At 40.1% G+C, this 12,779-nt stretch overlaps 1 protein-coding gene across 4 annotated transcripts in view; it reads left to right on the top strand.

Moving 5' to 3' along the window:
• The first annotated feature begins 272 nt into the window (after positions 1-272).
• The window catches only part of LOC6504696 (potassium voltage-gated channel protein Shaw), a 45,364-nt gene continuing 32,857 nt past the window's right edge, over positions 273-12,779 (top strand). For 2 of the 4 annotated variants that reach the window (XM_032455490.2, XM_001964834.4), the window contains exons 1-2: positions 278-850; positions 10,006-10,406. In XM_032455490.2, coding sequence (XP_032311381.1) covers positions 10,363-10,406 — 44 coding nt within the window. In that variant the 5' untranslated portion in view covers positions 278-850; positions 10,006-10,362. Of the gene's footprint in view, positions 851-10,005; positions 10,407-12,779 lie in introns of all 4 variants that reach the window. The other 2 variants (XM_014904972.3, XM_014904973.3) reach the window with 2 other exon arrangements.

Genomic DNA, 12,779 nt, shown 5'->3' with positions numbered 1-12,779 from the left:
CAAGTTTAATGTTGTTTAATTAAATAAAAACTCAATAAATAAAGTAAATAAAATATGCCTCTTAAAAAGTTCGTAGAAATGTATCGTTATTGCACCAAATAAACTTTACCTCCCCTTAAATAGAATATGATTAATTGAGCTAGAAAACCGATAAATATATATTAATTTTTGTAAAGGTTTTTGAACGAAAAAATTAGACATATTTGAATATAATATGATAATTATGCCCAGTGCATCCAAAAAAAAATTCACCACAGTTGAGAGAAAAAAGCTCCAGCTCTCTGGCTCTCGGCAACTTCATCCGGCAGCATCCTGTTGTTTGGTCCTGGCAGGCCGAAGTCGACGAGCTCAAAAGCCGACGTGTTCCTACTGGCAGAACGGCATGTCCTTTTCGCAGGCTGCGCGCTGCGTTCAGTTGCGTTTCGGTGACTGGTTCGCTTCATATTCAGTTCGCTTGAGGACGTGCGTGCGGCAGGACTTGTGAACGGAACATCGAAACGGCACTTGCCTGGCGGTCAATTGGTTAATGTGGCAACAATCGGACGGCCATCGCCCGGATGGGCGAACGGATAGACGGATGGATCCTGTGGAATGCTGAATATGTGCCAATATGCCAGTGGGCCTTTAATATCCGTGTCGCGTTTGCGGGTGTGCCAGTGAGTGGGTGTGAGACAGTGTCCTTCGGCGGACTAACAGGTTCTCCCGTCCTGTCGAGTGTTAAAGTGCGGCCAGAAGTATTTCCGAAACAAAAAATACGGTAGAAAGTTACAAATCTGCTGCCGCCTCTGTTATTTTTTCTCGGCAAAAGTTTTGGCGAAAGGATTAAAGCCCTGAAACGGACCGGCTGGAGGTAAGTTGTCTAGTTTGTTTTTGTTTTTTACGGGGCTCTGTTTTTTAACTCCATTTGGGTACTTTGCCGGAACAAACTTCGGTGTTGTCCCTTACTTTTTCCTCTTGCAACTGTTGTTTCGGGTTCACGCACTGCCCTGGGAGCCATAAAATAAATCAGCCAAAATGTAGGTGGCCCTTTGTGCCGACTTCAATTTATTTTGGTCTCCCATATCCCTGACTCTGGACATGGAGATAATCTATAGTAATGGCATCTGTCGTGTGTAAGGATAGTGGATCATGAACTTGGAATTAATTTTTGTGTTTTTAATAACCAGAAAGAATAATAAAAGTTAATAGGCAATTATGGATATTAAAAAGGAAATATTTGATCTAGTTTTTAGTTTCATGTTTTTTTTATAACTTAACATAAAATTTAATATGAATTATATGAAACTCGTGCAGTATTTGCAAAAAGTTTGAGTAGAACTTTGACCTAATAAAATCACACATTGTTTAAAAGGTCAACTGCTTCAAGTTCTATACTTCGTAGTGGGCTACATTCTTTTTGGAAGATTATTTAAAATATGGATTTTATCCTCTCAAGGGTCATCGCTGGGCCAGTGTCTTTGTTTCTCCGCTTTCCAGACACTATCCATTGGCTTCCCTTCTGTACATTTTAGTTGGCCGTTTTCGGCCAAAACCAACAGCAAAAAGGTTTAATTTATGGTCCTTTCAGATTGGCCCTATGCCCACGATACATTTGCGAGACACTCATGCAGTGCCGAAAAGTTTTTTGTTGGCTGTCAGCTTCGGTGACATTTTATGTGGACCAACACCAAACAAAGCACACCAACACCAACACCAAGACCAATAAACATAAACTAAAAATAGTCACAAGTGCCCAACAAAAAAGTGCCGTAAAAAGAAGTCGCCAAGGAATGCCAGTTGCCTTTCCTCACATTTATCAAAGTTTCACTTTTATGCGAGATTCGTGCGAGCAATGAAAATCCGTTATGCTCGGTAATTGAGTTATGAGCCGCCAACCAGAAGCCAAAAAAGGACATCAGGACTGCTTAACACTAACTTACCCGCAAATACAGACAGCCAAGTCTTCGTCCTACCAACACCGACAAAAAAACAGCTGCATTTGTGGAGCAGACGTCAAGAAGCCTGAAAATGAGTGCAAAAAGGACATAAAACAGGGCAGGAGACAATCACGAAGGAGTAGAGCACGAGCCACCAGAAATGTAATTAAGGCGGAAGAGCGAGAGAGCAGGGCCATAAAACATGTACGCAAACAAAAATTGAGGCATAAACTACAATTGCTCAGATTATTGCACGTCGTGAGCTTAATGCAGCAGACAATGAGGCTTGGAAGGACTGGTTGCGTCGGCAAATGGGATGTCCTTTAATGGCTTTTCGCCTGCTTTATAATTTCGCAATTGTCATTGTCGTCACTGGCGTGTAATTTCCCTTGATCGAACAGCTATTTGCCTGTTCGGCCTGGTGTGGCTCTGCTTCTGTCTCTGTCCCTGTCGGTCGAGTGCTGCTCTGCGGCAAATGGGGCGTATACACAATATGAATAATTTATGTTTAAATTGGAAAATGACTCGCAAACAAATAAAATTCTAATTGCCGGTTAGAACACACGCAGAAATGAGGTTAAATTGGTTTAAAGTTAACGGAAAAGCCGCAAAGGGTCTATGACCTGCACTAAGAAAATGGAAAAGAATAAGCTACCACCTTTCATAGTATTTTTACTACTTGAACAAAAAACTTTAAAACTATTTCAATATTTGCTCAATTTAGCCAAGTTTCTTCGAGTATCCATAGTTATTACAAATCAAGTTTGGAACCTAACCGCATCTGCTCAAAAATGCTCATAAGTTTTCCTTATTAATTTATGCGAAAACCATGAAAAGTTTTAAGCCCTTTCTTTATTGATAAAAATGGAATAAAGTTGGCAGTTTCGGAAAGTTTTCGCCCACCTTGATTTTTGATGACAGGTTAAGTCAACTCGAGATTTAAAAAATAGAATGCGAGTAAAGGTAAACTTTCTTGAGTGGAAAGTGGTTGGAAAAATGAACCCAGTGGCTTTAGTAATGAGATTCCTAGAAAATACTGTCAGCTGGCCGTCGACCGGGAGGAGTAGAAGTAGTAGACTAGAAAAATATTTCGTTAGGCTGCCTGCGGGGGCAGGCAGCCACCATGAGTGCGCTGGAGGAGGCAGTAGAAGGCGGGGATTTTGGTTGCTTGGTTGGACTTTGGCCCCCACGGGCATCGGGAAATAAGCGGGGGCCTGCCATTGACAACAGCTGCTTTCATGTCTGCGACCTACTGACTTGTGTAGCCTACTTTCCGCCGTCGAGAGAGGAGGGGCCACTCCCCCACTCGCACACTCCTTTTTGCACGCTCCTGCGGAAGCTGCGCTTAATGGCATCGCCGGCCTTGTTGCACTTCCCAACGTATCAGCCCACCAATTTTACCCTGACGCTGACGTTGACACAATTAAGTGCATGAAAAATACTTTGAAAATTTAATTAAACCGCCCGCCATTGACGTCACCACATAACCGAGTCAATATACATAAGTATGTGGATGCCTTGTTGCCTCCGAGGAATGCGCTCTCGAGCATCTAACTTCAGGCCATTTGTCATGAGCGCCGTGATCTCATCGATGTGTTTGTGGTATGATTGCCATTCCGCATGACTTAATGACGGCCAGATAAGAATTCCCAGGTTTCTAGGGTCTTATATACGGAGTATATCAGTTATGAAAAGGCGGAAATTTCTGAAAGGTTTCTGTTATACTTCCGAAGTTTTAACAAAGTTGTATCAATTGTTTCTGAAATGTTTCTGAAATTCTGTGAAGCGAAATGCGGTTAAATTTATACATTTCTGAACTTTTTCTGAAAATATGGAAGATGTCAATTGAAATATTTTGAAAAAGTTTCTGCAACTTAAGAAATTATTCAGGGATGGCTTGTTCTTTATTTTCATCAAAAAAAAAAATTATAAAAATATATAATACGGAATAGAGCGCAAATTATGCCATTTTTCTTCTTGAAGACTAATCTATGCATTTTCATCATTACTTTTTAAATTATCAATCAATTATAAATTATAAATAATCATTAATTATTAATAAAATTAATAAAATAATGATTGATTTTTATTTTTTTTTACTCAAGAATAAAATTCAAGTCAAGTTGAAATCAGTTTCCTTATATAATTAGTTTGTCTCTGATAAAGGACCAAGAATTATACATTATAGATCATATTACGATTTATTTAAAAAAAATATTTCTGAAATGTTATAAAAGCTAGAGTCTAAAATTTCAGAAATGTTTCTGAAACCATGAAAGAAGTTTCTGCAAGATTTCGAGCGGGTTGCAAAATACGGCTTGATAAGAATTCCCAGCTTTCGAGTGCCTTATGTTATTCATTAATAGCTAACAGCAGATGACATGCTGCAATCTTCAGCAGATCGTGGCTGAAATATTTGTTTTGTTCTCGCCGAAGCACTGTGACCTGATTGGTATTCCGCACAACTTAATCACGGCTTGATAAGAATTCGCAGATTTCCAGTGCCGTTTTGGAGTATGTTGTGAAAGAAGAGAAGCCCATTCCCCAAGGTTTTGCAATAGAATGACTTTGATTATGACAAATAATTGTATTGCTAACAATCACTTCATCAAATATCTGGATATTTTCCTGTTTCCCTTAAAAAAATATTAGATTTTAATTGCTGTTTTATAGAAGAAATATTTTCCTTGGAACTAAAATTATCTGAAACAGAATTATACGTTGAATGTGTTTGTCCTTACCATAAAATGTACCTGAAGCTTTGTCAGGAAAAACACAACACAAAGGAGTGGTGTTTGAACAATTTAACAAAATCACATACATAAGATTCGACAGAAAGCAAATAATTTAACCAGAAGACCCAGCACGTGATGCGAACACACGGGGCCAGGTGAAGGTGAGCGAATGGGCTGGAAAATGCTCTGCCGAAATGTAATTTAAGTTCGTAAAACATTTACTTTATGGCAAATAAAATGTACTGCTCTGGAAGGAGTGTCGGGGGGGATGTGTTTGCCTTGGGTTCTGCCGGCAAACATGTTTGCTTTTAATTAAAGGCCAGCAGGGACAGAGGCTGGAACTGGAACTAAGCAAGCTTTTGGCTGCCCAACAAATTGCGATTTCCGATGCGAAATGAAATGAAATATTTTTCAATATGTGTAGTGGGTGTAGTGACCCAAAGCAGTATAAACAAGTCGAAGCTGAAACAGGGTCACCGAAGAATCTTTTCTCTCTCTGTGCGCATATTGCATGGCACATTATTTATGTGAAATGCATGTTCTATTATATTTCATAAGTGCAGTGCCGGCAATGGGAAATGAAAAGAAAATAGTTTCTCAGACAGGCTGCCAATGCCACGCCTATTTCCACTCCGGCTGGCATAGTTCAAATATTTTTACATGTCAAATACGAAAAAAGGAGGAAATTTCCTAGCTTTATGTTTGCATTCAACAAGAAATAGTAGTCAAGGATGGAGGACGGAAAAAAAATAAGTTATACTCGAATGTGTACGTGTACACGGTTTCAGGGCCATTATGTTGAAGAACTCCCAGTCAGTTGAAGAGACTTTCAACAGCTATACAGCCAAACTAAAAACACAGTCCGGGGAACACAGTCCGGGCCATAACTGCCAATGAGAGTTGACTGATGCGATGGGTTTCCAACCAAAAAATAGCAAAGTAGGGCTGAGTGGAGGGGAAAATCAAAAGGAAAACATAAATCCCACTCTTTGCTGACAGCTGCTGCGGATGTCGACAATAAATCTTAATGCTATGATTGCACAATTCTACATTTTTTGTGTATTTTGAAATGTGTTTATCGAGGAGTGGTCCAGGCGTAAAGTGAAGCAAAACGTGTTTTCAATTGAAACATTTATCTTTTCCTACGCGCCTCTGAAGGATAGTGTTTTTGATTTATTATTCAAGATAACGATTGCATTCGTGCCTCCATTAGGGAGGAAAAGAATGAGAATGATTTGAGTTTAATATTTAAAAGAGCTTCACTACATTATATATTTCCTGCTGGTTACTATCAATAAGCATCATGTGTTTTTGTATGCTTTTCTAATAAACTGAATGCCTTCCCTAATTATTTATGCATCTATCAAGCATATTTCATACACATAAGCACGAGCTCGGTCGAGGGAGGAATAATAAATCGCATAAATTACAATTCAATTTCTTAGGGCCTATTATTTAATGCCTGACAGGGGGAGTGAATCCCCGAAGCAGCCACGCCCTCACACCGACTCCGACCCCAGCCCCCTTTCGCTTTTCGCCCTGGCATGTGGGTCTGAGAGCCATAAAGCTGAAGCTGCTGCCAAATAGTAATCATATTTTCGGGCTAAAAGCAAGCCGAACAACAAACGCGCTAAGGATAATCCCATTCGGTACAGGCCAATGATTTCAAATGCGCTGCATGACGCTGCCACCCCACCATCCTGCCACCCCCTCACAACCCCCCAATCCCTGTCTTGGCGTATTCATAATTCGATTTTTCATGCTTTTCCTCGTTCCCGGCATCTACTTAGGCGCCCCATTTGCTGAGTCGCCTTTTGCCTTGGCCAATGTTTTTGCGATTACGTCGGGTCCGTCCCCTCACGCCTAGGGTTGTTGTGGAGCTGGTCAGACAAACGAATTATGGATTCCTTGCCATTATCATGGACCAATGCTCTTTTTGCTCCTCTGTCGGATTATTGAGGCTCCTTTTTATTGTCCTGGAGGAGGGAAAGAATTCCCTTTTGTTGTTCATTGGCATGGGGCTCATGTGTTATAGCTGGTTTATTAATAAAGAAATTGAGATTCATGGCTAGTTTTGGGTTTTACCTAAAGTATATACGATATGTTTGGCTCCAAATTATTCAATCCTAGTCATTTCTTATGGGAAACTTTTGCTACAATTCCAACAATATCCGAAATGACTGCAGCTGTCCCTTTTAATTTTCATACTTTTCCCGAATCGAACTCACAAAGTTTTGTGAAAGAATGCCACGTCGGGAACTTCCCTGCGAACTGATAAATAATGCATTCTCTAGTAACTCAGAGACAAACAACAAGGATGACATCTGACGGTGGGCTGTTTGTCGTTTGGCTTGATTTTTCCTGCAAACACGTCAGATGCAGTTTCCTGGCTCATTTATGACTAGTTTTGCAGTCAGTTTTACGATTCCTTGACTTCAAGAGAAACAACATTTGGAATCATACAAAATATTAGTTTTAAAGTTTAAAGCTTCAGGATTTTATTCAAAAAATAGTTATATTTGAAAATATTTGTTTTTATTAAAAATAGTAATTAGAAGAAAGAGTATTCAAAGTAAGCTTGGGGTTCAAAACTACTTTCCTCAATTCTTGTCGTCAACCAGGAAAAGGTCTTCCCTGTCGCTTCCGAAGATCTGCAGTCCTTTGCTGTTTGTCCCGACAACTTTCCGCCAGTCGTCCTTTTGCCTTTTGCCTTTTGGCTCTGCCGGCTTCCGCTCTGTACAATGACTGTGCTGCTGACCTTGTCCACTGCGCTTTTGCCACGTCGCAGCTGGAGGGACGAAGGAATTCGCTTCCTGGCCATTGATTTTCGCCATCATCAGCGCCAGTTTGGCCCCGTTGCCTCTTTAATTTACAGGAAAAACGCAACTCGATTTATGGGCATTGTGCTCCCCTACTTCCCGCACTCCTCTTCATTTGCACATTATTTGGTTGCACCGAAAGGGAAATGTTTTGTTTGACCCGAAACTTGTTCTGTTCTGTTTAGTTTCGTGGTAGTTTCGTAGTGTTCACTAAAAGTTTCTCGTTTGCTATGATTTCGCTTTTCCTTTTTTTTTCGATTGGGCCTCGGGCAGCATTGTTTCGAATTTTCCCTTTTCCCGCAGGCATCAGGTCACATTCCGCATTCTCAAAGTCAGAGTAGTATCTGGGTTTATTTTCATTTAACTGTTTGGTTGGGCGTGCCACGTCCTTTTTCTTTTGTATTTTGGCCAGCTGGGCTAATGTGGCGTGTGAGTGACGTGGCCTATATATTCAATTAAAATGAGAATTCGGGCAAACGCAAACTCTCATTTTAATCAGGTCACTTATTTATTCTGTAGATTGTAGACGATAAATTTGATTTAGGACTGAGAAATAGTGCTTTTAAAACATTTATTTATGGTTTATGAGATACTCTTAGGTATAATACAATTTCAAATATCTAGCCATTATTTTTAAATCCACAATTAACATTTTCCCAGACGTTTTGGTTGAGAAATACATGCTTTTCTTGCCAAATAAATTTACTTATTTTTTCTGGCAAGCTCGATTGCTTGGCTCGTCTCTTGACACAGAAAAGTGAACATCTCTCCAAGGGATTTAAATAAATCGCCTCCATCACAATACAAAATTGGCAAAAACTTATTATTCACTTTAACATACATTTGCGCACGGCACTTGACGGCAAACGAGCCAAGGACTTGATAGGACCCATCCACGAACATGTCGGGCCTCAGTGAGCAACTGATTGATTTCGAGGGGAGTTTTTGGGGATTCGAGGGAATGTAGCCGAGGCTGGGGCTGGGACTGGATCTTTCCGAGAGGCAGCTGAGAAGTGCCACTAACAGGCGGTGCAATCGTGAAGTGGTGCCGCCGAATTGGTGCTACGGGAGGGCGAAAGCCCAAAGACAAAGCGCGAACCGAAAGCACTCAGCGATGAGGAACTGCTCCCCAACCGCCACTGTCAATCCTCGAAGGCTGGTGGCACAGGAAAGGGCAGAGGTGGTGGCAAAGGCAAAGCCAAAGCCAGTGGCAGAGGCAGCCACTTAATGAATGGAAAGTCTTTCTAAACGCCGCCGAGATTGATGACGCACTTGATGCTCCCTCAGTTGGCTGTCGCTGCTCACTCGGAATCTCATTCCCATTGCGACTGCAAAACTTTGCCGCTGTCGAGTGTCCTTTTTATATAGTCAGTCAGTCACTCAGTCAGTTGATCGGTGGAGTGGTCTTGTCACTACCTCTTAGGTTCTTTTTTCGCTGGTTTCTGCCTCTTCTCCGGCTTGTCTCAGCTCTCGCGCTACTCTGACTTTTGTGCCCCCGTCGCACTTAACCAACATTTTGTCATTTTGACAGCGAACACATGGCCCCTCGGCCTGCCCGCCCTTGTCCTGGCCCAAAAGCTCCTAAAGTGCGGCCGAGTAAAAAATTTGCATACTCAGCTAAAGCGACCGAAGCACTAACCAAAAATAAAATGAAAATGTACTATATACAAAAGGATATATATATTTTTACGAATTTTCGATGCAAGTGTGTCTCCAATTTTTGGCCACAATTTCGTTACACAAAACTGCCGCAGTGATGAGGCACATTTTCCTCGACTCTCCTGTGACTTTTACTTATTGTATTTTTTGTCGATTGTGTTGTATTCGGTCTTTTAGAAATTTCCTTCAAATTTATTCAGCTTATTGCCTGCTGGGGCTAACGTGGCGTATGCGTTATTTTGTCAGTCTTTTCATCAGGCTAAAATTACATTCTGGGCTGACAAAGTGAAATGATGAGTTGTGTCTTACATCACAAGAGGCTCATTTATCCGACTTTTAACATTTTAAGATATATATATGACTCGTGCTAAATTATTTTTAAAAATAAGACAACACTCAAATAATAAATACGCTGAAACGCAAAGGAATTTAACTTATTTCCACACTTGGTTTGATTTTAAACGACAGCTATCAATCATTAATAAAAAAAATATAAATTTATTTATAAATCTTTCATATTCAAAAGAACACTGCCATATCATACATTTTATCGGAATTTCCATTTTTCCTAATGGCTTTTAGTAGGAACAAATTCTTTAGAAACTTCCCAGCCAAAAAATATCTAATTAATTTTCGTTTGTCAAAGGAAAATAGTTTCAATGCTGCCGCACTTTGCCATCCTTTGGGGGGTTATGGCTGAAGTATCTGCAATGCATAAAGAATTTTATTTATAAGTAGTCGGGTATGTGCAGTGTGTCTTGGGGGCATACAGCGCATTACTGCATTAATGCAAGGATATTAACCCACACTCGGCATGCAGCTTACTCGAACCTTTCTAAAGTCCTTGGCAACAATTTTTCCCTTTCCTCTTTTCAGTCAAAGGATAAGCAAAGCGCCGTGGGCCAAAGCCAGAGGAGCGAGGAGCAAAAAGGACGATGGAAGTGGAAGATATGCAAAGCTAACACCATAAACCCAAAGCCGCCAAATGCGAGTGCAGAACAAACTACGAAAGTGCAACCTGCGCCCAAGTCTAATTAAAAAGTCCCGCGCTGATTCCACGGATTGCTCATACGCCGTGTGCCACGAAAGTGGTTAGTGTGTGTTTTAAGGTTTAAAGCTGAAACTCTTGAATATCGGTCGAAGAGGCTCGAAGTGTATGTTTCGATTTGATTGTGGGCCATCAAAGAATTACTCTGGCATGCGGCTGTTGTTGCCACAACTGTTGCATGCAACATGGATGGCGAAAATCGGATCATACTCAATGTGGGCGGAATAAGGTGAGTTTATAAATTCTGTTACTACTTTCATTATGCATTTATGAAATTTGTGAGTAAATATCAAAATTGGATGGCATTTTTTCAAATTCTATCACAAAATATCCATAAAACTGGAGATATGCTTACAGAAAATTCCACCCAATTTTGTTTGTTTAAATATAGCTCAGCAAACATCAATTTTAAGGACTCTTCAAATATACTATTTCTACTGTACGTATTTATCTTGGCAATGTCTAAATCACGTAGCATATCCTGTTGATTTAATATTCTCCATATATGTACACAATAGCACTCGACCCAAATTTTGAGATTGGTCTTTTGGGCTATCGATACAGTATTGGTTTTCGTTTATTTGCCATTTTTTTGTTTGCCAGGATATTGGACCAGGAAAGTTGAATGTATTTCCGTCATATTTTGGGCAGAACAATAGAGGCGTTACGGAGTCGGTTTTCCCTGCCAACGTAACAAAAACAAGAAGTAAGAAAAACAAAGCTGAACTAGGAAAATTGTTCACAATTTGTGTAACAACAGGAAATGTTGGCTCTTGCCTCTCAATGTTTTTGTTTTTTTTGAGGCAGAGTCAGTGTACGTATTTTCATGTAGATAACCGCCCTGGCTTTGAGTTGTAAGCTCCATTATCAGCATCGTCATCGTCATCATCATCGTGTGTGGGAGTGCTCCTTTTAGTATTTCTTTTTTTTGGGATATTTCATGTATCCCCCAAGCCACTTGGGCCCTGGGCCCTTGTCTGCTTGAGCGCACTTTTCTGGCTGAGGGCCTTTATCCAGCTGCAGATTTTCGTGCCTAGTTAATAATTTATGATTCTGTTAATGGGCATTGCGAGAGGGGCGATTAAAAGGAAATCCGGTTACTTTTCCCCAATTTTTTAGTTCGGGCTTAATGAATGGAAATACCTATACCTAATACCGTAATTTTAAGGACTCTTCAAATATACTATTTCTACTGTACGTATTTATCTTGGCAATGTCTAAATCACGTAGCATATCCTGTTGATTTAATATTCTCCATATATGTACACAATAGCACTCGACCCAAATTTTGAGATTGGTCTTTTGGGCTATCGATACAGTATTGGTTTTCGTTTATTTGCCATTTTTTTGTTTGCCAGGATATTGGACCAGGAAAGTTGAATGTATTTCCGTCATATTTTGGGCAGAACAATAGAGGCGTTACGGAGTCGGTTTTCCCTGCCAACGTAACAAAAACAAGAAGTAAGAAAAACAAAGCTGAACTAGGAAAATTGTTCACAATTTGTGTAACAACAGGAAATGTTGGCTCTTGCCTCTCAATGTTTTTGTTTTTTTTGAGGCAGAGTCAGTGTACGTATTTTCATGTAGATAACCGCCCTGGCTTTGAGTTGTAAGCTCCATTATCAGCATCGTCATCGTCATCATCATCGTGTGTGGGAGTGCTCCTTTTAGTATTTCTTTTTTTTGGGATATTTCATGTATCCCCCAAGCCACTTGGGCCCTGGGCCCTTGTCTGCTTGAGCGCACTTTTCTGGCTGAGGGCCTTTATCCAGCTGCAGATTTTCGTGCCTAGTTAATAATTTATGATTCTGTTAATGGGCATTGCGAGAGGGGCGATTAAAAGGAAATCCGGTTACTTTTCCCCAATTTTTTAGTTCGGGCTTAATGAATGGAAATACCTACCGATGGCCTTAAAGCTTTTAAAATGAAATATTAAGCCTACACATTTCGGCCGAAAGCGGGTTAATTTTATTGCTACTAACATATTTTAAAGGCTCGGTTTACCGCACTTTGCACAATTAACAACACAATTGAAATTGCATCATCAAAGTATATATTCTAGCTTGGTCCATTTATTTTTCAAAACCGCAGCCCTGACCACAAAAAAGCAGAATAAAACAAACGACAAAGTTGTATTGCTTTCAAATCCACCAAGCCCATGAAGCAAGCCATTAAATTGACACATTTCTGTGGAAAAATAAAATATATTGTGGCGTACAAGGAATTACTTGAATAGGAAATCAAGGAGGATTTTGTGGGTAGGAAATGGAGCATTCTTATCCAGTTTTAAAAAATCTAACTTTTAAATAACTTCTAAATAAAACTTTTTTTAAAATAAAGGTCCTTGAAGAATAACATTTTATATATTGGTATATACATTTGAGTAAATTCCTAAACTTACACTTTAAAACTTTAAAGCTCAAACATAAAATGTTTCCAGTGCCTAGGTACAAAAGCACCGATTCTTGCCCACATAAATATACTGAAATCTCGCCCAGAGCCGACATTTGCCATCTAAATGGATGAAGGCTTTGGTTTCAGTTTCGCTTAAAGTTCTGTGGATTGCAATAGAGGCAGCAAGTGGGTGCGGGATGGGGTGTTG

The sequence above is a fragment of the Drosophila ananassae genome, chromosome 3R (assembly GCF_017639315.1).
Source record: "Drosophila ananassae strain 14024-0371.13 chromosome 3R, ASM1763931v2, whole genome shotgun sequence".
In the NCBI taxonomy this organism is placed as follows: domain Eukaryota; kingdom Metazoa; phylum Arthropoda; class Insecta; order Diptera; family Drosophilidae; genus Drosophila; species Drosophila ananassae.
Note: the sequence above shows the minus strand (reverse complement) of the source record. Positions and strands in the feature narration are given on the sequence as shown.